The following is a 22,464-nucleotide window of genomic DNA, read 5'->3' on the forward strand; positions in this document are numbered from 1 at the left end:
AGATTAAACGCAAAAAGGGGTCACATCTTAGAACAAGAATTAACAAGATTTTGGTGGCAGTGGATAGATGAAAAAACACATAACCACAGAGATTGTCTGAAATGTGCAGATTCTCCCAACAACCATCATTGCAGACAATCAGTGATGACCTCCATAAGTCCGTAAATCCTGTTAGTGCCAGCACCATTGGCAGACGGCTGTATGGGACACAATAACAATAAGAGAAAGAAGAACAACTAGTAGTTTCAATATTAATTTATTGACATTTTAATTTTTTAACACTTTTGTTACATTAATAAAACAATGTGAAGTTGTGTTTTTTGTTGCATTAAATACTGCCAGAGGGTGAGTGTAATTACAGTGAATGGAATGATGCTTTTTGCATTCTAAGAAAAATTCAAGCAAGTTAGGAAAGCTGTTCGCATTATTTAAGCTCATCAGACTTGGCAACACTGTGAAGTAGTGCAAGTATTTTTACTACAGTTATTTACAAGTAGATATACAAGGAATTCACATTTTTAAACCATGGGTACAATATTAACTGGAAGTAAATAGTACACAGTTTACACAAGATCACAAGTTTGGTACTCGGCTTTACATAATAAGAAAGGAGGAAAAATAGCAATTAGAAAAGCTTTGTTTAGCTGTCTTTTCTCAATACGGCAACCAAAGATGGGCAGAATATAAAATATAATTTTTTAAAACGTATTAAGATCATTTACCACAAATGTACACAGGATGCTAGACATAATGCTTAGCTTTGAATTCAATTAAAACAGACATGGTCTATATACAATCATCCTCAAAACACAGTTGCACCCAGAAGAAATTAACTGAAAGGAAAGAAACTTGGTGATTTGGTCTGATATTGGAAGATAATAGCAAACAATTCAAGTTATGTGCTTAGCCTTGCATGTGATATAAGTAAGGAGGGGCTTATCATGTACCTGACTGACTATTTAAGGTGGTCCAGCTGTATAAACAAAGCACAAAGCCTCGAAGAAGAGTTTAAAAGCAATTCCAGCAGGTGAAAGAGTTTCAGAAGAGTTGGATCATTGAACTAGGGCCTAACCATAATCCTAGCACACTATTGGTGACCCTGAAGATAGAAGAAAGGCCTATACATCATGATTGAGGAAATTTAGTGAGCAATGATGCCTTCAATGATTCATTTTGTTAGTGCCAGCACTATTGGCAGACGGCTGCATGATGCAGGACAATGTCACCAAACACTGCAATGATATTGTGCCATGTTGTGACTCTTAGGGTCATCTCTTCAGTGACGAGTTACGCTTTTGTCTAGGAGAAAATGCTTACTTACTTAAAAGATTACACACATCCAGAAGGCCTGGTGTTATGGTGTTGGGTGCAATTTCGTAAGGTTTTTGACGACTAATCAATCATTTCATTAATGAGCTTCAACAATCAGTCCCTAGCTTTTCTGAATGCACACTCCAGCTGTTCCAACAGGACACTGCTCATCCACTTCCTGCTGCTATCTGAAGAGCTTGTTTGCTTTGAAGACACCTTTACATGGCCATGTCCTGCTATCAGACCTATTTCTGATTAAAAAATTGAGGGATGCTGCTATTAGACTGCTTTATCAACACTCTATCCACTTCTAAATGGGACAGATTATCACAGGACTCCATTAGGAACCTCTACAACTCACTCCATACTGAGACATCTGACGTCTGTTGCTCAATAAATATTTCCCATATCAGTCTAAATTCTTTTTCTTTTTAGCATTTATTGTTTAGCATTTATTGTCTGTAAACCCTCACCTTCCGACCAAATATCATTGAAACACAACACTTCCTTCTGGTGCAACTATATTTTGATGATGACTGTATTTACCATTTCAGAAACCCCCTTCTGCGGTCAGAATGGCAGATGTTTATCTGTCTACAGTTGATGATAACCGATCTTTCGGTGGGCACGCTCTCTGTGAAGTGTGTGAACTGTGTGAAGGGGGTGAAGTTTTGCCCCTCAGGGGGAAGCAAAACCAGGTCTTGTGGTATAAGGAGCACTGTAGCGCTCTGCTAAAGTAGGGCTGCTGAATCTGGGGCCCGCAGGCTTTGGCTCCTGGACAGTTTCTGTTGGGGAGAACCATCTGCTTCGACAGTGCGATTAAATAAAACATCAAACGCTGGCTGCCCATGCATTTCCTGTTATTCTGCGTGCAGTGGCTCAAAACACAGATTATGCAATCGCTCAGCTTGTAGTATGCAGTCTGTCCTCCAGTGTAACTGCAATTATCTGGCCTGTACTCGACTGTTATCTACTGGAATCACTTATCATATTAATAATAATAATACTATTAAATGTTATTGTCATCAATGAGCAATAAACACCTACTGAAAATTGAAAATGAGCTATGTTTACTGCATTTTCACATAGTTTTGGATCATTTTAGCATCTAAAGTGCATATGTGAACACAGCACATGAACTCAGAACTCTATATCTTAGTCATGTCAAGCCAGTGCATCTTATAGGCGTTATAAGTGTTAGATTGACCTTAATTAGTCTCACTTAGAATTTTCACCTCGTTCACAATAAGCACAAGCACAAGTCTTCAGTTAAGGTACTGTATTTCTCAGACTATAAGGAGCACCAAATTATAAGGCGCATTATCAATGAACGTCTATTTTCTGGTCTATTTTCATAAATAAGGTGCACCGGATTCTAAGGCGTGTTAAGCGACACTAGTAAGGATGCCTACATCGAAGTGAGCAAGGGTGTCGCCATGTTTCCTTTCTAATGGTGAAGCTGGAGGAAGTGCCTAAGTAAACAAAACTGTAATAATAATAATAATTTAAAAACATTATTTTAAAGTCAAATGAGCGCTGGATGTTAATCTACACAGATTTGTGTAAGTAAAGCGCTTCCATTTAATTACAGTAAGCTTAGATTTCCAATATTTTGTTTAAGGGTGAGTTTTCAGTAAAGTTTCTCCAGCACTAAGGCTGGGTGCAGCAGCATTAGCATTAGCTGCTATTAGTGGTTTGTCTCACGTAGCTTGTTTTAACACAGTAATCATGCAGACTACAGTCTGATATACTCACCTCTAAAAGTTGAATGATCTAGCGCTGCGGTTAGCAGCTAATGCTAATGTTGCTGCTCCAGCCTTAGTGCTGGAGAAACTTCATTGAAACTCCTGTATAACTCTGTACTTCAGCAGAGTGGCTTTACTGCTCCTTAATACCTGACTGGTAGAACTTATACATATAGTGCACCAAATTATAAGGCTCTCTGGTGATTTTTGGGAAGATTAAAGGGTTTTAAGTGCACCTTATAGTCCAAAAAATACGGTATTCTGATTTAAGATTTAAAATCAAGGCTTACTTCAAGGATTTTAAGATTTTGACATCTTGAGATCTAAACATCTTACTAAGAAAAATTGTATCAATCCCATGTTTTTTTGCTTAATATAAGCATATATGTCCCAATTTATATATCTATTCTTAATTTTTTATCATAATCTTTTTAAAATATTTTTTTTTTAGCAAAATTGACTTTTTCTAAATGGACTTTTTTGCCTAAATCTTTTACTTAAGGTGCTGCATTGCCACCTGTGGTAAAATCATCTACACCAGTTGATCCGATCGTTTGATTACACCCCTTTAGGATAATGGCTCTTTTTAAGAGTGTGACTTAAGAAAAAATTTTAAAAATAAGCTTTTGGAAGGTGTTGATAATTTTTTTATATATCGTATAGTTTTGCGGTGTAAATTGCCACACAACTATGTAAAAATGTGACTACAGCCCAAAAACACCTTTATCAGCTACAGTTCCCACTGATTAAAAACAACTGAAGAAGAATGGATGCACATGATACTGGGTGTCTTAGGAGACTTTTGGATTTGGCCTTTGACCTCTAGATTTTTCTGTTGTTTTCAAATAAAAGTAAAAAAAAAGTATATAGAAAAACGTTGCTGAAAAGAATGAAACAGAATAGATGATGACACATGACAAAAGCAATGTACCATATAATGAAATAACATTTTTTTGTACAGAAAAGAATAGCATGCGTACCACTTGTGTTAAAATGCTCATATTTGCACTAAAAATGACCTTCTACTTAAATAGATCTTCAATATTTTAAGACCTTGGGACGATGAGCACAGAAAGAAATTAACAAAAAAAAAAACTTCAGCTTCATCTAGTTTACTGTGTCTCTGTCTATCTTCAACACTTTCAGCAAAAAAAAAAGGTTCTATACAGTCTTAAAAAAAGGTTCCTTGGAAATTTACGGTGCAATATACAAAAAAGTTACAGGCAAAGAACCATCAATATTAATTAACACTGACATGCAAAAAAGGAAAAAGTCATGGGACAGTAATAAGTACATTGATTATCCGCAAGCAAGGCCTTTTTGCAGGCATTTAACATTTCTCAGCACACAGTGTTACATGTTTACTGGCAATAATATGTGTAACGTTCCAGAGTTGGAGGCAGGATGCACATGCAAGTTGGTTTTATTAGCAGCCATGCTAAAAACAAAGAAACAAAACATAGTTAGGACTAGGTAGACAAAACTATAGACTAATAAATACATAAAACAAAACAGATACGGTACAGATAACAGAAAAAAACAGAAATATAGCAAAAAGTCAAAAAGCAAGACATAGAGCTTTTCCACTGAAAGAACAAATGCTCCTGGTTTTGGAACCTAGTTTTTTGATTGAAACGCAGCAAACCGGTTCAAAATTAGGTTTATGAACCAGAACGTTGGTGGAAAAGGGGCAACAGAGAACAAAGGAAAACATGAGGTATAAAAACACAGACACAGACAAGGAACACCTGGGGAAGATAACAAAGAGACTGGGTTACAAATGAGACACATTTGTAGTGGAACCGTCAAAACCCCACATCATATATCATCAAAAGATAGCACTGCACAGAGGCGGTCAACAGAAGTGGTCACGGTTCCTGGTTTCGGAACCTACTTTACTTGGTGGAAACACACGAACCAGTTTAAAAGTAGGTTCGCGAACCAGAATGGTGTCGGTTCCAAGCTGGTCAAAAAGGGGCAACAAATAACAAAGGAAAACATGAAATATGAAAATATTGTGGTTCTTGGGCCACGGTTTCGGTTCGGTTTTTATATATATTTATATTATCTAGCTTCAACATACATCGAACCGAACAGGCCGAACCGAACGGTTCGATAAAAAACAGAGAACCATTGCATCCCTAATACACACAGACAAGGAACACGTGGGGTAGTTAATGAGGAGGCTGGGTTACAAATTAGACACAGGTGGGAACACTAATAAGACTAGGGAAGACAAGCAAAAGCACAAGACAGGAACAGAAAAGGACAAGAAAAGAAGGAATAAAACGACAAACATGGTCTAAGGTGTAACAATATGTCATAGAAAGCCAATATTACCCCTCACAGTGGACAGGGCAGTGGTTCCTAATAATCGTGAGCGGCTTCTTCTGGCTAGAATTGTCCGAATTGTCCCACACACATACTGTATCCAGCAGGTCAGTCAGTGTGGCTTAAGCTTAAGCTTCAATAAAACATGATACTAATTCCTGTCCCATGATTTTTGGCATGTCAGTATATCGTACTTCTGCAGACGAGCCCCAGCCACAGTTACGGTACTACAAATACAAAAATAGACCTAAAAAGGTAACAAAGGCCACATTTCTTGGACACGTAGAGCTGAAACAAAACCCCTGTGTCCTACTGAACAGTGTTAGCCACCGCCGCTCTCAATACTTAAGTGCTACAGGCATCTCCGTCCTCTGCTCGTCCATACGCCCCCCCTGAACCTTCAGCAACAAGGAGAAGAAATCTTCATCATCCATAGGGCCCGGGGCCACACTGCGCTGCTCCTCCAGACGACCCTGAGCCTGAGAGAGAGTTACACTTAATTAGAATGTTTTACAATAAATCACATTTCAGTCAACACTCAACCAACACACACAGAAGCAGCAGCCAATCACACACAGCATACTCTCAACCAGAAACAACCAGGATTGTATTAAGCCCTAAGGTCATTTCACTGCACCCAGATGGCACCTGAACCCAAGACCCCATCACCCCAGACCCCACAGTGTTTAAAGTCCTAACTACCAAACGACCAAAATGCTAAGATTTAGATGTGAATGTAATGATACGCACATTGGAACACAACAGAAATTGAAAAATGAATGAAAATGTGAGCGGTAGAGACAGTGAGAGAAACAGAGAGAGAGAGAGAGAGAGAGAGAGAGAGAGTACATAAATAAGTACAGAAAAGGTAAGAGTCCAGCTTTAGCACCTACTGCATTTTTGGCTACTCTCAGTTCTGCTCTCAGCAGATGCAATAGTTCTGTCTATTGCTATTTATACGTCTGTAACTAAAAAACTACACTTTCTGTAAAAAGTCTGAGAACACCCCCATTTTTTCCCTGAAAAAGTATTTTTTATATATTAGTATATTGTAATAATACCTGAAATCATGAAAATCATATATTGTTTAAAAATGGAGGTGGTGATTTGTAGGAAACAATCATTGGGTAACAGCTTTCAGCTGGTAAGTAGCAAAGGATAGAACCTAGTAAGCTTTAGAAATGGATTTTAGAAAATGTCAATTTCCAAAGGCTTTGTCTGTAGTAAAGCAGTGCTGGAATATGCTGTGCTGCTCTCTCTACTGCAGCATTTACACACTTACAGTACACACAGCACATTCACAGTTTCATCATAATAACTAGAAAAAGACACGGAAGCACAGAGAACTCTGTAACTATTAAAAGTAACTATTAAAAGTAGAAGTCTTTTATGTAGAGAAATTACAGATAAAGCCAGAGAGCGGTGAGACTAGAGAGGAAACTAGAGAGAAAACTGTTACAGGAAGAGTTAAGTCTGGCTGACCCACATGGCAACAGCTTTAGTCTTTAGCATAGTTTAACATGATTGGGTTTAGAATTAGAGAACTGAGAGGTGAAGTTCAGCCTGAAATAAACTCATTAAGGTGGTTACTAAGGTGTTGCTATGGTATCTGTGTTAGTTGCTATATTGTTTCAAAGTGGTTGCTATGTGGTTTCTAAGGTGTTGCTATGGAATCTGTGTTGGTTGCTATATTGTTTCAAAGTGGTTGCTAGGTGGTTTCTAAGGTGTTGCTATGGTATCTGTGTTGGTTGCTATATTGTTTCAAAATGGTTGCTAGCTGGTTTCTAAGGTGTTGCTATGGTATCTGTGTTGGTTGCTATATTGTTTCAAAGTCATTGCTAGGTGGTTTCTAAGGTGTTGCTATGGTATCTGTGTTAGTTGCTATATTGTTTCAAAGTGGTTGCTAGGGGGGTTCTAAGGTCTTGCTATGGTATCTGTGTTGGTTTCTAGATTGTTTCAAAGTGGTTGCTATGGTATCTGTGTTGGTTTCTATATTGTTTCAAAGTGGTTGCTAGGTGGTTTCTAAGGTGTTGCTATGGTATCTGTGTTGGTTGCTATATTGTTTCAAAGTCATTGCTAGGTGGTTTCTAAGGTGTTGCTATGGTATCTGTGTTGGTTGCTATATTGTTTCAAAGTGGTTGCTAGGTGGTTTCTAAGGTGTTGCTATGGTATCTGTGTTAGTTGCTATATTGTTTCAAAGTGGTTGCTAGCTGGTTTCTAAGGTGTTGCTATGGTATCTGTGTTGGTTGCTATATTGTTTCAAAGTCATTGCTAGGTGGTTTCTAAGGTGTTGCTATGGTCTCTGTGTTGGTTGCTATATTGTTTCAAAGTTGTTGCTAGCTGGTTTCTAAGGTGTTGCTATGGTATCTGTGTCGGTTGCTATATTGTTTCAAAGTGGTTGCTGGTGGTTTCTAAGGTGTTGCTATGGTATCTGTGTTGGTTGCTATATTGTTTCAAAGTGGTTGCTAGGTGGTTTCTAAGGTGTTGCTATGGTATCTGTGTTGGTTGCTATATTGTTTCAAAGTCATTGCTAGGTGCTTTCTAAGGTGTTGCTGTGGTATCTGTGTTAGTTGCTATATTGTTTCACAGTGGTTGCTAGGGGGTTTCTAAGGTCTTGCTATGGTATCTGTGTTGGTTTCTATATTGTTTCAAAGTGGTTGCTAGGTGGTTTCTAAGGTGTTGCTATGGTATCTGTGTTGGTTTCTACATTGTTTCAAAGTGGTTGCTAGGTGGTTTCTAAGGTGTTGCTATGGTATCTGTGTTGGTTTCTATATTGTTTCAAAGTGGTTGCTAGGTGGTTTCTAAGGTGTTGCTATGGTATCTGTGTTGGTTGCTATATTGTTTTAAAGTGGTTGCTAGGTGTTTTCTAAGGTGTTGCTATGGTATCTGTGTTGGTTGCTATATTGTTTTAAAGTCATTGCTAGGTGGTTTCTAAGGTCTTGCTATGGTATCTGTGTTGGTTGCTTTATTGTTTCAAAGTGGTTGCTAGGTGGTTTCTAAGGTGTTGCTATGGTATCTGTGTTGGTTGCTATATTGTTTTAAAGTCGTTGCTAGGTGGTTTTAGATTATAATGTGTTGCTGCACGTTGCTGCGATGGAATGTTGGACCCCCATTCATTCCTATGGGGCAAATTTATATGACAATTGCACTGAAACCGCACATCGTATTAATTCGTATTAATCAGATTATTGTTATGTGTTTGGGCAGAAGACGTACCTGTGAGGTGAGGATCATGTTGTACAGATCCTCTTTGGGTACTGGTCTGGGAACAGTCTGGCTGGACTCCGGGCCCTTGCAGCTGCCTTTCCTGAGCTTGAATTTGGCCATAGTGGCAGCAGAGGGGGCAGCTGTGGAGGCAGCAGAGGCGGCAGCAGAAGAGGCAGCAGAGGCGGCAGCAGAAGAGGCAGCAGAGGGGGCAGTGAAATTGCTGGAGGAAGATGGTTTCAGGGGCTCTGGGGACGAGGGGGCTGGGGACAGGCTCTGGAAGTCTGCTCGCTGGTCATCCAGTCGACGACCCTGGGAGGTGGCCACAAGGTCAAAAAACTCCTCCTTCTGCAGCGAGGTCATGGACGAGAACATCACTGTTTAAAGGTCAGAGAGCAGAACAAGCATCAGCAACAAAGCCTGCTAACTCCAACAAACACAGCACATTCCAGAACATTCGCTCAATATCGTCGCTGTCCAATGAAAAACAAGTATCTGAGATAGTGTTTCAAATATAATGACTAAGCATTTCAAAACAATGAGAGTATCTCAAAGTAATGCATAAGCATCTAAAAAGATGAGATAGTATGTCAAAGTAATAACTAAGAATTACAAAACAAAGAGAGAGTATCTCAAAGTAATGACTAAGCATCTAAAAAAGATACCTAAGTAATAATTTAGCATCTCAAAACAGTGAGATAACACATCTTAGTAATAATTTAGCATCTCACAACAGTGATATAGCGTCAATGTAATGACTTATCATTTTAAAACAAAGAGATAGTATCTCAAAGTGATGACTAAGCAATTAAAAACAATAAGATAGTATCTCAAAATAATGACTAAGCATTTCAAAACAATGAGATATTATCTCCAAGTAATAACTAAGAATTACAAAACAAAGAGAGAGTATCTCAAAGTAATGACTAAGCATAAAAAAAGATGAGATAGTATACCTTAGTACTAATTTAGCATCTCAAAACAGTGAGATAACACATCTTAGTAATAATTTAGCATCTCACAACAGTGATATAGCATCAATGTAATGACTTTTCATTTTAAAACATAGAGATAGTATCTCAAAGTAATGACTAAGCATCTCAAAAAATAAGATAGTAATTAATAATTTAGCATTTCAAAACACTGAGATAGTATCTTAAAGTGATGACTGAGCATTTAAAACAATAAGCTAGCATCTCTTTGTCAACTCTTTGTTAACTAAGCATTTTAAAACAGTGAGATCTCTAAATCTCTAAATATTAATTTGTGATCTTATAACAATGAGATAGTATTTCCAATAATAACTAAGCACCTCAAAACAATGAGATAGTATCTATAAATACTGTTTAGGGATCTTACAACAAAGAGATAGTATCTATAAATAATAACACAGAACAATGAGAAGGTATCTATAAATACTGCTATGGGATCCTACAAGAACAAGATAGTATCTATAAATACTGAATACTAAATACTAAATACTATCTATACATAATAACTTAGCATCTCAACACAATGAGATACCATCTAAACATAATAACTTAGCATCTCAAAACAGTGAGATAGCATCTATACATAATAACTTAGCATCTTAAAACAATGAGATAGCATCTATACATAATAACTTAGCATCTCAAAACAATGAGATAGCATCTATACTTAATAACTTAGCATCTCAAAACAATGAGATAGCATCTATACTTAATAACTTAGCATCTCAAAACAATGAGATAGCATCTATACTTAATAACTTAGCATCTCAAAACAATGAGATAGCATCTATACATAATAACTTAGCATCTCAAAACAATGAGATAGCATCTATACATAATAACTTAGCATCTCAAAACAATGAGATAGCATCTATACATAATGACTTAGCATCTTAAAACAATGAGATAGCATCTATACTTAATAACTTAGCATCTCAAAACAATGAGATAGCATCTATACTTAATAACTTAGCATCTAAAACAATGAGATAGCATCTATACTTAATAACTTAGCATCTCAAAACAATGAGATAGCATCTATACTTAATAACTTAGCATCTAAAACAATGAGATAGCATCTATACATAATAACTTAGCATCTAAAACAATGAGATAGCATCTATACTTAATAACTTAGCATCTCAAAACAATGAGATAGCATCTATACTTAATTACTTAGCATCTCAAAACAATGAGATAGCATCTATACTTAATAACTTAGCATCTAAAACAATGAGATAGCATCTATACATAATAACTTAGCATCTAAAACAATGAGATAGCATCTATACATAATAAATTAGCATCTTAAAACAATGATAAAGTATCTAAACATAATAACTTAGCATCTAAAACATTGAGATAGCATCTATACATAATAAATTAGCATCTTAAAACAATGAGAAAGTATCTAAACATAATAACTTAGCATCTAAAACAGTAAGATAGCATCTATACATAATAACTTAGCATCTCAAAACAATGAGAAAGTATCTATACATAATAACTTAGCATCTCAAAACAATGAGATGGCATCTCCAAGCAGTGACTAAACACCTCAAAACAATGATATAGTATCTACATCAACAAGAAAGTATCTATAAATAATAACTCAAAACAGTGAAAAAGTATCTATAAATACTGTTTTGGGATCTTACAACAACAAGATAGTATCTATAAATAATAACACAAAACAATGATAAAGTATCTAAACATAATAACTTAGCATCTAAAACAATGAGATAGCATCTATACATAATAAATTAGCATCTTAAAACAATGAGAAAGTATCTAAACATAATAACTTAGCATCTAAAACATTGAGATAGCATCTATACATAATAAATTAGCATCTTAAAACAATGAGAAAGTATCTAAACATAATAACTTAGCATCTAAAACATTGAGATAGCATCTATACATAATAAATTAGCATCTTAAAACAATGAGAAAGTATCTAAACATAATAACTTAGCATCTAAAACATTGAGATAGCATCTATACATAATAAATTAGCATCTTAAAACAATGAGAAAGTATCTAAACATAATAAATTAGCATCTAAAACAGTAAGATAGCATCTATACTTAATAAATTAGCATCTCAAAACAATGAGATACCATCTCCAAGTAATGACTAAGCATCTCAAAGCCTCTCGTCTCACAGCCTCAATGTTGCAGAGTAATGGAAGCTTGCAGTCACCACTAACAGCACTGAGACACTTGGCCGTAACCCAGACTGAGGTGTTAAACCAGCTCGGTTAGACTTGCTGACGTGGTTTTAATACAGTACAGGAGAGCAGCGGGCTTAGTGATGTAGGCTTACTTGCATCCAGTCTTATAAAAATACTATAAATATACTAAATATTAGGGGTGTAACGGTACAGAAATTCACAGTTCGTTTCACACCTCAGTATAAACCTCACGGTTCGGTACGGTAAAAAAAAAATCCTAAGCATATTACTGGATGCATTTCAGTATTTGAGTTCTTTTTAAGACATATCAGCATTAGATTGTTAAAATGTAAGTGAGCGAGAGAAAGAGAGAAAGATGGTCTGAGAAAGAGAAAGCGAGAGAGAGAGACAGAAAGACAGTGTGAGCAAAAGAGAGAGAGACAGAAATGTGTGAGCAAAAGAGAGAGAGCGAGAGAGAGAGAGAGAGACAGAAAGACGGTGTGAGCAAAAGAGAGAGAGACAGAAATGTGTGAGCAAAAGAGAGAGAGCGAGAGAGAGAGATAGAAAGACGGTGTCAGCAAAAGAGAGAGAGACAGAAATGTGTGAGCAAAAGAGAGAGAGCGAGAGAGAGAGATAGAAAGACGGTGTCAGCAAAAGAGAGAGAGACAGAAATGTGTAAGCAAAAGAGAGAGAGCGAGAGAGAGAGAGATAGAAAGACGGCGTGAGCAAAAGAGAGAGAGACAGAAATGTGTGAGCAAAAGAGAGAGAGCAAGAGAGAGAGAGTGACAGAAAGACGGTGTGAGCAAAAGAGAGAGAGACAGAAATGTGTGAGCAAAAGAGAGAGAGCGAGAGAAAGAAAGAGAGAGACAGAAAGACGGCATGAGTGAACGAGAGAGAGAGAAAGAGAGGCGGCATGAGTGAAAGAGAGAGAGAGAGAGACAAAGAGATAGCACGAGCAAAAGAGAGAGATCGAGAAAGAGACAGACAGATAGACGGTGCGAACAAAAAAGAGAGAGCGAGACTGAGAGATGGCACGAGCAAAAGAGAGAGAGTGAGAAAGAGAGAGACAGAGAGATGGCACAAGCAAAAGAGAGAGAGCGAGAGAGAGGGACAGACAGATGGCGTGAAAGATAGAGAGACAGACAAACAGTGCGAGTGAAAAGAAAGAGAAAGACAGATGGTGAGTGAAAGAGAGAGAGCAAGAGAGAGAGAGAAAGAGAGAGAGAGAGAGAGTACGAGTGCCTAACCCTGTGTTCACACTGGAAAGCGACAGGCATTCATTAGTTTCCTATGGCAGTCAGAGATAAACTTCTCAGCACAGGCTAAATCAGTAGCAAATTGCTAATAGCAACAGTGCTACAGCTACACTGCTACAGGTACTGGGCTGGGTAATGGGATGGGTACTGGTAAACAGCTGGCACCTTACCTTTCTGACTGTGTCGGGGGGTGCTGGGCTCCGAGTAACACCTCCTCCGCCCCTCCAGTCTGAAGGAGCAGCGCTGGTCGTTGAGCCGCCGGCCCTCCTGCAGGGTACACAGCAGCTCGTACAGAGTATCGGGGAAATCATGGGACAGCCGGTGGACCTAGAGAGACAAAGAAAAGCTTATTTTAGAGATTTTGTCATTAAAGATTTAAAATGTTTGTCTGCTAACATTTAATTGTATAAAACTGATATATTGGATGAATCTCTGAACATGATTCTTGGCTTTTATTACTTTTAGAAAAATGGGTGCAAATGTTACACTGGGTTATACCCTTCTTGAAAATAGGTGTAACTCTCAAATATATACAGCTCTAGAAAACAATAAGAAACCACTTAAAAATAATAAGTTTTTTTATTTTACCAAATTGAAATCCTCTGGAATATAATCAAGAGGAAGATGGATGATCACAAGCCATCAAACCAAACTGAACTGCTTGAATTTTTGCAGCAGGAGTGAAGAGCATAAAGTTATCCAAAAGCAGTGTGTAAGACTGGTGGAGGAGAACATGATGCCAAGATGCATAAAAATTGGTTAAAAACCAACAGGGTTATTCCACCAAATATTGATTTCTGAACTCTTAAAACTTTATGAATATGAACTTTTTTTCTTTGCATTATTTGAGGTCTGAAAGCTCTGAATCTTTTTTTTGTTATTTCAGCCATTTCTCATTTTCTGCAAATAAATGCTCTAAATGACAATATTTTTATTTGTAATTTAGGAGAAATGTTGTCTGTAGTTTATAGATTAAAACAATTAAAACATAAACCATTACATTAAACTAAACTGAGACTGAGGTAATTTTTCCTAAAATAGGCAAACTAATCTTAAACTTACAATTACAAAACATTCTCATCTGAGAAAAAAAATGTTAATTGCCTTGAAATAAGACAACTTCACTTCACTAAAATTTTGTTTTTTGCGGGGCAGGTGTGGGCGTTCCCAAGCCGCCCCTTTAGGTAACATTGCATGATCAATTTACATATTTCTCTCCCATGAGTTGTGGCACGTGAGTGTAAAGGTTAAATTATCTATACAGGACTTTCAAACAACAAGCAGCAGACTGCCCAACACTTCCTGTCTGAAAGGTCAGAACTGAGCTCAGGGTTTTATGCAGGAGGATAAAAATGGCTAACGTTTGGTAGCTTGCACCCACACACCATACAGCTTTAATACCAAACTGCAAAACAAGGTTTTACTATAAACAGAAAGAGAAACAATCGACTGCAGAAACCCAGAGACTACAGCTCAGCTCAGGTCTCTGCTCTGACTCTACAAAACCGCCTAACTAAAAAACTGCTGAGTCAAACCAGGAAAATCACCAAACCGTTTACATTTACAGTAAGACTGAGGACATCTCGCAGATCTTCTTATCCAGAGTGACTTAAACATGGGCTTTGATATCAAAACAACAAATATCTCTATATCTAACTAGTGTGAAATATTTAATACAATATACTTTATGTTTAAATGTTTGTAGTAACTCTTATTAATGAACAAATTCAGCTACTTTAAGCTGCACCCACTGCTGACACATAGCTCCTCAAGCTCCTATAGAGAAGTTGGGTGAGTTGGGGATGTGTTGTGGAGTTGGGGATGAGTTGTAGTGTTGGGGATGAGTTGCAGATGAGTTGGGGAGCTGGGGATGAGTTGTGGAACTGAGCATGAGCTGGGGATGAGGTAGGGTGTTGGGGGGAGTTGGGAAGGAGTTGTGGATTTTGGGATGAGTTAAGGAGTTGGGGATGAGGTGTGGTGCTGGGGATGAGTTGGAGATGAGGTAGAGTGGGGATGAGTCGTGGATGAGGTAGGGTGTTGGGGGAGTTGGTGAAGAGTTGTGGATAAATTGAGGATTTGGGGGTGAGTTGTGGTGTTGGGAATGAGTTGGGGGATAAGGTAGGGTGTTGGGGGAGTTGGGGTGTTGGGGATGAATTGTGGAGTTGGGGATGAGTTGGGGATAAGGTAGGGTGGGGTTGAGTTAAGGAGTTATGAATGAGTTGGGGAGTTAGGGATGAGTTATAGAGTTGGGGATGAGGTAGGGTGTTGTGGTGAGTTGGGGAATCATGGATGAGTTGAGGATTTGGGGGTGAGTTAAAGAATTGGGGATACGTTTTGGGTCAGTTGTGAAGGACGTTGGGGATAAGTTGTGAAGTTGGGGATTGGGTAGAGTGGGGATGAGTTGTGGATATGTTTTTAAGTTGGGGAGTTAAGGATAAGGTAGGGTGGGATGGGTTAAAGAGTTGGGGATGAGTAAAGGAGTTGAGGATGTGTTGCAGCTGAGTTTAGGGGTTGGGGATGAGGTAGGGTAGGGATGAGTTGTTAGTTAAAATCATTTTCTGAATATTACAGTTAACAGTCTTAGAACATTTAATCTGTTTAGTTGTCTAGATGTTCTTAGAAGGTTTTTAATTAACATTTTAAACTTTCTGGTAACATTGTTGCCACATCACTTGTTTCAATGTTTTAATTTTTAGTTTTGGAACCAGCTGGGAACAGTAGGATAAAAGCGGTATAAACACATTTTTTTAATACCCCTGATTTTGGATTGATTTTACAGTATAGATTTGACAGTTTTGTCATGTATTGTACCTACATACTCTACAGTGTGCCTGAATTCTGAATTCTTCTACTATAGAGACATGCAGGTGAAAAGTCCCTTACCCTGATCTAGGTGAAGACCTACTGTTCTATTTTTAAAAATGTTAATGAATCTGTATTTTAGTTTTGGCAGATAAATAAAAATGGTTTCACATAACTAGACACTATTGGTACCCAAGTTTGCTAGATTGTGTTGCTTGTGCACTATATATTGACTCACACTGTGTTATGTGGCTCAGTGTGTTAAAGATAACAGGGCTGTGGGTTTGAAACCCAGCTGTGATCTTGAGAAAAGTTAAAAATGTAACTTTAAAAACTAGAAAAGTGCATTTCCTTGAGAAAACACAGGATGGTTGCCCAGTTAAATGGCTTAAATACTTTCTGCAAGGCTGGTTGCTATGTGGTTGCTATTGTATTCGACTTCGTGTGGTTTCTATGATATTGCTAGCTGGTTGCACTGGTGTTGCTGGGTGGTTTCTATGATATCCAAGGTAATGCTATGCTATGTTGACGAGTGCTCGCTTGATGTAAGCTACACTGTTGCAAGCTCACTGCAATGGTGTTTAAGGTTTTAGGTGTTTGGTGTTTTCTGGTTGCAAGGGTGTTAATGGTTGCTAGGCAGTTGCTACAGTATCCCGTGTGATTTGTTTGGTTTTACTACTGTTTTTAAACCATAAAGACATAATGTATAGTTATACTGCACTTACTAAACCATCCTATATGCACTATATTAAAATATTAAAATAATCTCTATATATTTATAGTTATATATTATACCTGTACATTCAACAGTGCAATTTAGTATTTTTATACAAGAGCGTAAGTTAAGAGTATATTTTAAATTTTTTATTTTATTATGCTGTATATACTCACGTGTACACTTGTGTGTGAAAATAAACCAGATTGGATTAAATTTTGATTAAATAGTGTGACAAGACTTTTGAACCCCATTTATTCATATGTGAAAATAAAATTTATATTGAATCCAGTATGTAGCAATCAGCATTTGGTACATTCTTAATATATAATGCAAATGTTATGCAATGTGCAGCCATTATGACAATTATTAATTCTGTACAAAGCCTGTATAAAACTAAAAAGAACCCTTAATCATTATAGGCCCTACATGTTTTGATGCTCATTGATATATTACACCCCACCAACAGTCTATTTTCAAGTCTTCTGTCTGCATCGTTTAAATAGCAACAGTGCTCAGATAAATTTCCGATGTATTGCTATCTTGGCAACAGAAAACACATGTGCACAAACCTGACAACAGTCAACCGTCAGTTGTTCATTGCTATCTTGTCAACACATGAGCGCCATGCACTCTCAGCACTCGTACTCTCCCACTCCTTACACACGCAAGAACAAGCAGCAGTGCACAAACCCAACTTTTACATCACCAATAAACAGAATACTAAATAAAGAAGCACTGCTCCGTTAAAATAGCAATCTGCCAAATCAGAGCACACCTGGTCCTTAAAGGGAATAGCAAGTGACACTTGATTGCTTATTATTTAAAAGAATTACAGACTACATGCCTTTTGTGCCTTTAAAGCCACACAAGGAGTACTTTTCCCGTCGTTATGATAGCAAAGGCACACTGACCCGCCCTAAATCAACTCTGATTGGTCCACATTTTATGTAGATGATTGCGTTACTGCAAGAAGCTGGCCTGTGGAAGTGCTAAGACCAACACTGACCTATGGCAGCTTGTTTTGGTGGTATTTACTTCTTTAGTTCTTTTAGTTCTTTTAGCATTTTAAAAGTTTTTTTTTGTATTTGACTATAGCTTCAAAATAGTTTACTGTATTTTTTGGACTATAAGGCGCACCGGATTATAAGACGCATTAGTCACCACTAGTAGGGATACCTCCACTAATGTGAACAAGGGAGTCACCATGTTTTCCTACTAATAGGGAAACTGGGGGAAGCATTTAAGTAATCAAAACTATATATATATATATAAAGAGCACTGGATGTTAATTTGCACAGATTTCTCTCCTGAAAACTGTTTATTTGGGTGAGTAAAGCGCTTCCATTTACTTACAGTAAGCTTAGATTTTCAATATTTTATCTAAGGGTGGGTTTTTAGTGAAGTTTCTCCAGCACTAAGGTTGGGTGCAGCAGCATTAGCATTGAAAACTCCCTCTTATAACACTGGACTTCAGTGGAGTGACTTTACTGCTCCTTAGTACCTGACTGGTAGAATTCATACATGAAACACACCAGATTATAAGGCACACTGTTGATTTTTTTGTACAATTAAAGGATTTTATGTGCACCTTACAGTCTGAAAAATATGGTAAGCTATATTTATAGATGAAGACAATTTGTAAAAATGTGATGTTGGTTTGTTTTGCAAGATGTTACCTTTTGCAGAGCATCTTCAGGCCTCAGGAGGTCTTTGGGCCGTAACTTAGCCTGTGATTGGATCTCTGGACTAACTTGAAGCTTCTCTGCTGCAACTACGTCAGTAGTAGTGGTCTTCTCGTGTTGCTCCTCCATTTCTCCCTCTTCAGCCTTGTCCACATTCACCAGTCCCCCTCCAGCTTGGACGTTGACCTCCTCAGCAGCCTCCAGTGTCCCTTCCAACAAGCGTTCCTCTTTTCCCGCCACTTGTTCAGCCACTTCGGCTTTGGCTTGGTTTTCCAGTAGTGCCTCCTTATTTTCCTGATCTTCCAGCTTCACCACAATCTCCTCGTTGACCTCTATGTCCTCATGCTCACCTTCTCCCACTTTAGCACCAGCGACTTCATCCTCGTGTTCCTCTGCGTTCTTCACCCTCAGTGTTCCTTTCCCTCTGGCCGTCTTGTTTGTGAACTCCTCCGGCTCGTCCCCCTCCTCCAAAATAAGCAGGGGCTCCAACTGCTCGTCCGCCGGGCTTTCACCTTTGACCTCCTCGCAGTCCATGTCAGCGTCCGCTGCTGTGTCCCTCAGTCATCCAGCAGATATGGGAACCTTGGATAAAGTGAGAGTTTGGGGAATTCTTATTTTGAGAAGTTTGAAACACAAGGCGAGTGGGAGATGTGTTTCGAATGTATTCAGTAGCATAAATATTTAGGCGCCATACAGGCCGAACTGCACTTTGACTCCCAGAGGTTTCGTGTATCTCATCATTTTGCTTACTCCACATGACAATGTGAAATATATCACAGATGTCTTAAGCTGACAACAGCAAAAAAAAAAAAAAAGAAGCCACAAACAGGGTCATTGCACAACATTTCCACACAGTAGTTCTCAGAAACTACTCAGAGTATACTGAGCAAACACAAAAATACAAGCCTATATATATATATATAGTGGCATGCAAAATTAAAATAAGCAACTCTCTATTGCACTTTAATTCAGTGAGTACATCAATTATTATGCCAATGCATTAACCTGTTCGTTTTTCTCTGTCCAATAAACCAGTGAAACAAGTGGGTTTTAACAAAATATAGTGTCAAAATTAGCAACAGTTTTAAACATGTTTGCACTTAAATGTATATTTGAAACGAATCTAAATATATGCACAGTATATGTACTTGTGAAATGTGTAAAGAAATATATATTTTTCTAAAAGAGAAACAGTGCATTTCATTTGTTGCATATTCACAAATAAAAATGAATAATGAGTGAGTGAGTTTGGCATCTTTTTTGATATATAACTTGTCATTAAAAATACATTTTCCTCAAAAAAAAGGTGATTCAGGCCATAAAGGGGGTAGCCATGGGCAGGTGCGTGATCAGCCCAACAAAATATGCATCTTTCCTCCCAATTAGAAGTTCAGAACTATATTTTCAGTCACAGAAAATGCCGGTGCTGTTTATAACTTCTGAAGCTTTTCCTGTGTTGCATTAATTGTAATCAGTCACTAGTGTGTCTTTAGTCATGCATAAATGTGTTCTGTATGTAGACAGACAGACAGACAGACAGACAGGTATATAAAAGCCTATGAACATGTACAGTATATTACACCATATCGATGTCATATAAACCTATATTTATTATTTATTCATATATTATTTATATATTCATTTTAAATGTTAAATCCACACTAATATAGCAGGCTAAACCTGACTTGAGGCACATTAAAAAGCACAGTCATGCAGGGTTTTGCTTGCAGTTAGCCACCTAGTCATCATTTAACTGTGCCTGTGCACCACACAACACAAGCACACAGAGTTAATGTCTTAATATAAACTGTATTTTTTAATGAAATTCCTATAATGCTCTAACCTTTTAGAGATAAATGTTGTACTAAATTTTACACAAACTTGATTACAGTCAAATTTCATGTAGAACTTTGTTTTTGAATGTACTTGCACATTTCTATTGCAGAAAGATTTAATTTATGATTGTGACTTTTATTCTTATTATTTAAAAAAATTACAAATCAAAACGGTTAAAAACATTTGCATCAGAAATTGTATGCATATGTCTGTGTATGTCTCAGGTGGGTGTATGCGATCTTGCGATCTGAAATTCCTTCTGGATTTGCAGAGGGAAACCCATATTTTTGGTAACTCTGAAGTAGTTGCAAAAATCTTCAGAAAATTTGGTGAATTACTAGGGAACATGGGTTAAGCAAATTGAGGATAAAATGATCATCAAAAGGCATGAAGTTAAAGTGTATTTATATTGGTTTTGTGTAATTTTTGAGTAAAAACAAAAAGGAGCACCTTGCTAAAGATAGATAGATAGATAGATAGATAGATAGATAGATAGATAGATAGATAGATAGATAGATAGATAGATAGATAGATAGATAGATAGATAGATAGATAGATAGATTATTTATCCCGAAGGAAATTTAGGAAAGTATGGGAACCATAGAAGATTTCTAACAGACTTGGTCTCAAAAAAAAAACAGCAGCCATGGGTTCCTCTAAGCAGCTGCCTAGCACTCTAAAAATTAAAACGATTGAGGCCCATTAAGCAGGAGAAGTCTAGTATGGTCAGGTTGCCATTTCCTCAGCTTATAACGTAATAATGAAATGACAGTGAAGAGGAACATTTCATAGGAAGAGGGAAGAATGGATTCAGTTAAATTCTAACAAATTCTAGAAGCAAACAGAAGACCGAGAGGGTGTCTTCTACAAATGAGCTGATACAAATACATGTAATAATGATCCTAAATATCCCTCAAAAACCACAACTGGCTGACTCAAATGGGACGAGCTGAGGGTTTTACCACGGTTCTCACAGTTCCCTGATCTGAATATCTGCCCCAAATTTTTGCATGCCACTACTGTACATATATAGACTTTGTATACGTATTAATTACAGGTACTGTATATCGATAAGGTTATGATACGTCTATGGTAATTATAGAGTGATTTAAAGGTGATTTAACAGTTTTTTGGACAAGAAATTGCCCAATTTCTGTAATACTAAAGCTGTTAATTCTGATTTTGTGGTTTCACAGCCTGGGTTCAGCACACAAAAACATGTAAAAAAATTTAGTACATCTTAACAATCCCATTTGACCTTATGTTCCAATCACCCTTAAATCACTCTACATGTAATATTTCCAATATCTGAAACATTTTCTCTTTTTTAGGCCTTCTTACCTTCCTCCACTCCTCCAGAAGCTGAAATGAAAGTCCTCCTCTAAACTGCAGCTGGTGTATATGGCATGGCCCTCACAGGCTTCACCTCCTTGAGCAAACACACAAAAAACAGCTCAGCTAGTTCATGCCTGATTTGATCTGGCAAATTCATCCCCTAAAAGAAATTAATTAGAGATTTAAGAGCCGTCACACGCACAGTGCGCGTGAAGCCGCTCTCTCCCACTGTGACTTGCTGAAGAGAGTTTCTTCCTCTTCCTTCTCTAAAGCCTCGACCCACCCCTATTGACATGGCCCATATTTCTTAAAAACCCGTGGAATCGGTTGTTTTGCGTGAGAAAGCAGAAAATAGAGTGGAACAGAAAGCAGAGGGACTCTCGTGTACGCCCAGGTGTAAGGGCGTTGAGAACACATGGTCATATATATGCAGGAATGTGCTTGGATACGTGCTCGAATGGTGCTCGTACTTGACAGCCCGCTCAGTCGAAAGGGCGGCATGTTGAAACTAGCAGCCTGTTTGTTTGACACAGGCAACAGAACCTGTGGTTTTGCAGACTTCCTGTTGTCTGACAGCAAAAAAGAGAACTGTGCTGTAAGAATGTAAGAACAAAGTTACACGAGGCCTGAGAATACTGTGGCAGCTCTACACAACATTGCTTTTATCATATAACAGACCTGTAGCAGGTACACACATTGAGCTTTCAATAGGTTTAAACATGTTGACATGATGACTACAAGTGTAGCCTATGAGTTGGGCATCATGTAGCAGAGATGTCAAATAATTAAGTAATGAAATACTAAGTTACGTTACTTTAACTTAAGTAGAAACCTTGGTTTTCTATACTTAACTGGAGCAATTATGTATTTTTCCGGTGATTTTTTACCTCTACTCCTTACATTTTCACACAATTATCTGACATCATTTCATTTCAGCTTCATCTTGTTCAATTAAACCCCTATCCAGATAAATCTCTCCATCCAGATAGAGTGAATCTGATTGTGATTGGATGTAGAGAAGTATAAACGTATCCCATCCCGACTCCCTATTGGTTTATACTGTGATCCATCACACCTGC

The 22,464-nt window shown here is 37.6% G+C and overlaps 1 protein-coding gene and 1 long non-coding RNA gene across 19 annotated transcripts; one reads left to right on the forward strand and one right to left on the reverse strand.

The window, feature by feature from the left end:
• Nucleotides 1–240: 240 nt before the first annotated feature.
• Nucleotides 241–21,766, reverse strand: LOC103041297 (uncharacterized). 2 transcript variants are annotated; one of them, XR_007427048.1, is made up of 6 exons: nucleotides 21,392–21,766; nucleotides 18,209–18,796; nucleotides 13,183–13,339; nucleotides 8,604–8,968; nucleotides 4,999–5,866; nucleotides 241–4,946 (listed from the first exon to the last, which is right to left on the reverse strand). XR_007427048.1 is itself a non-coding variant. In XM_049467600.1 (5 exons), exons 2-5 carry the CDS (start codon nucleotides 18,746–18,748, stop codon nucleotides 5,726–5,728), a joined length of 1,203 nt encoding a protein of 400 aa, XP_049323557.1. In that variant the 5' UTR covers nucleotides 18,749–18,796; nucleotides 21,392–21,766; the 3' UTR covers nucleotides 241–5,725. The 2 variants fall into 2 exon arrangements, 1 of the variants encoding a protein (XP_049323557.1); XM_049467600.1 differs by having other exon boundaries at nucleotides 241–5,866.
• Nucleotides 7,062–8,596, forward strand: LOC125784387 (uncharacterized). Of its 17 annotated transcripts, none has more exons than XR_007427189.1 (7): nucleotides 7,062–7,111; nucleotides 7,177–7,402; nucleotides 7,468–7,544; nucleotides 7,610–7,674; nucleotides 7,804–7,921; nucleotides 8,117–8,246; nucleotides 8,377–8,596. It is a non-coding gene; the product is annotated as an uncharacterized LOC125784387 (long non-coding RNA). The 17 variants fall into 17 exon arrangements; XR_007427176.1 differs by adding an exon at nucleotides 7,934–7,998 and having other exon boundaries at nucleotides 7,177–7,229; nucleotides 7,403–7,674; nucleotides 7,804–7,868; nucleotides 8,064–8,246; XR_007427181.1 differs by adding an exon at nucleotides 7,934–7,998 and having other exon boundaries at nucleotides 7,177–7,229; nucleotides 7,403–7,674; nucleotides 7,804–7,868; nucleotides 8,129–8,246.
• Nucleotides 21,767–22,464: the final 698 nt, after the last annotated feature.

The sequence above is a fragment of the Astyanax mexicanus genome, chromosome 1, assembly GCF_023375975.1.
Source record: "Astyanax mexicanus isolate ESR-SI-001 chromosome 1, AstMex3_surface, whole genome shotgun sequence".
NCBI classification, from domain to species: domain Eukaryota; kingdom Metazoa; phylum Chordata; class Actinopteri; order Characiformes; family Acestrorhamphidae; genus Astyanax; species Astyanax mexicanus.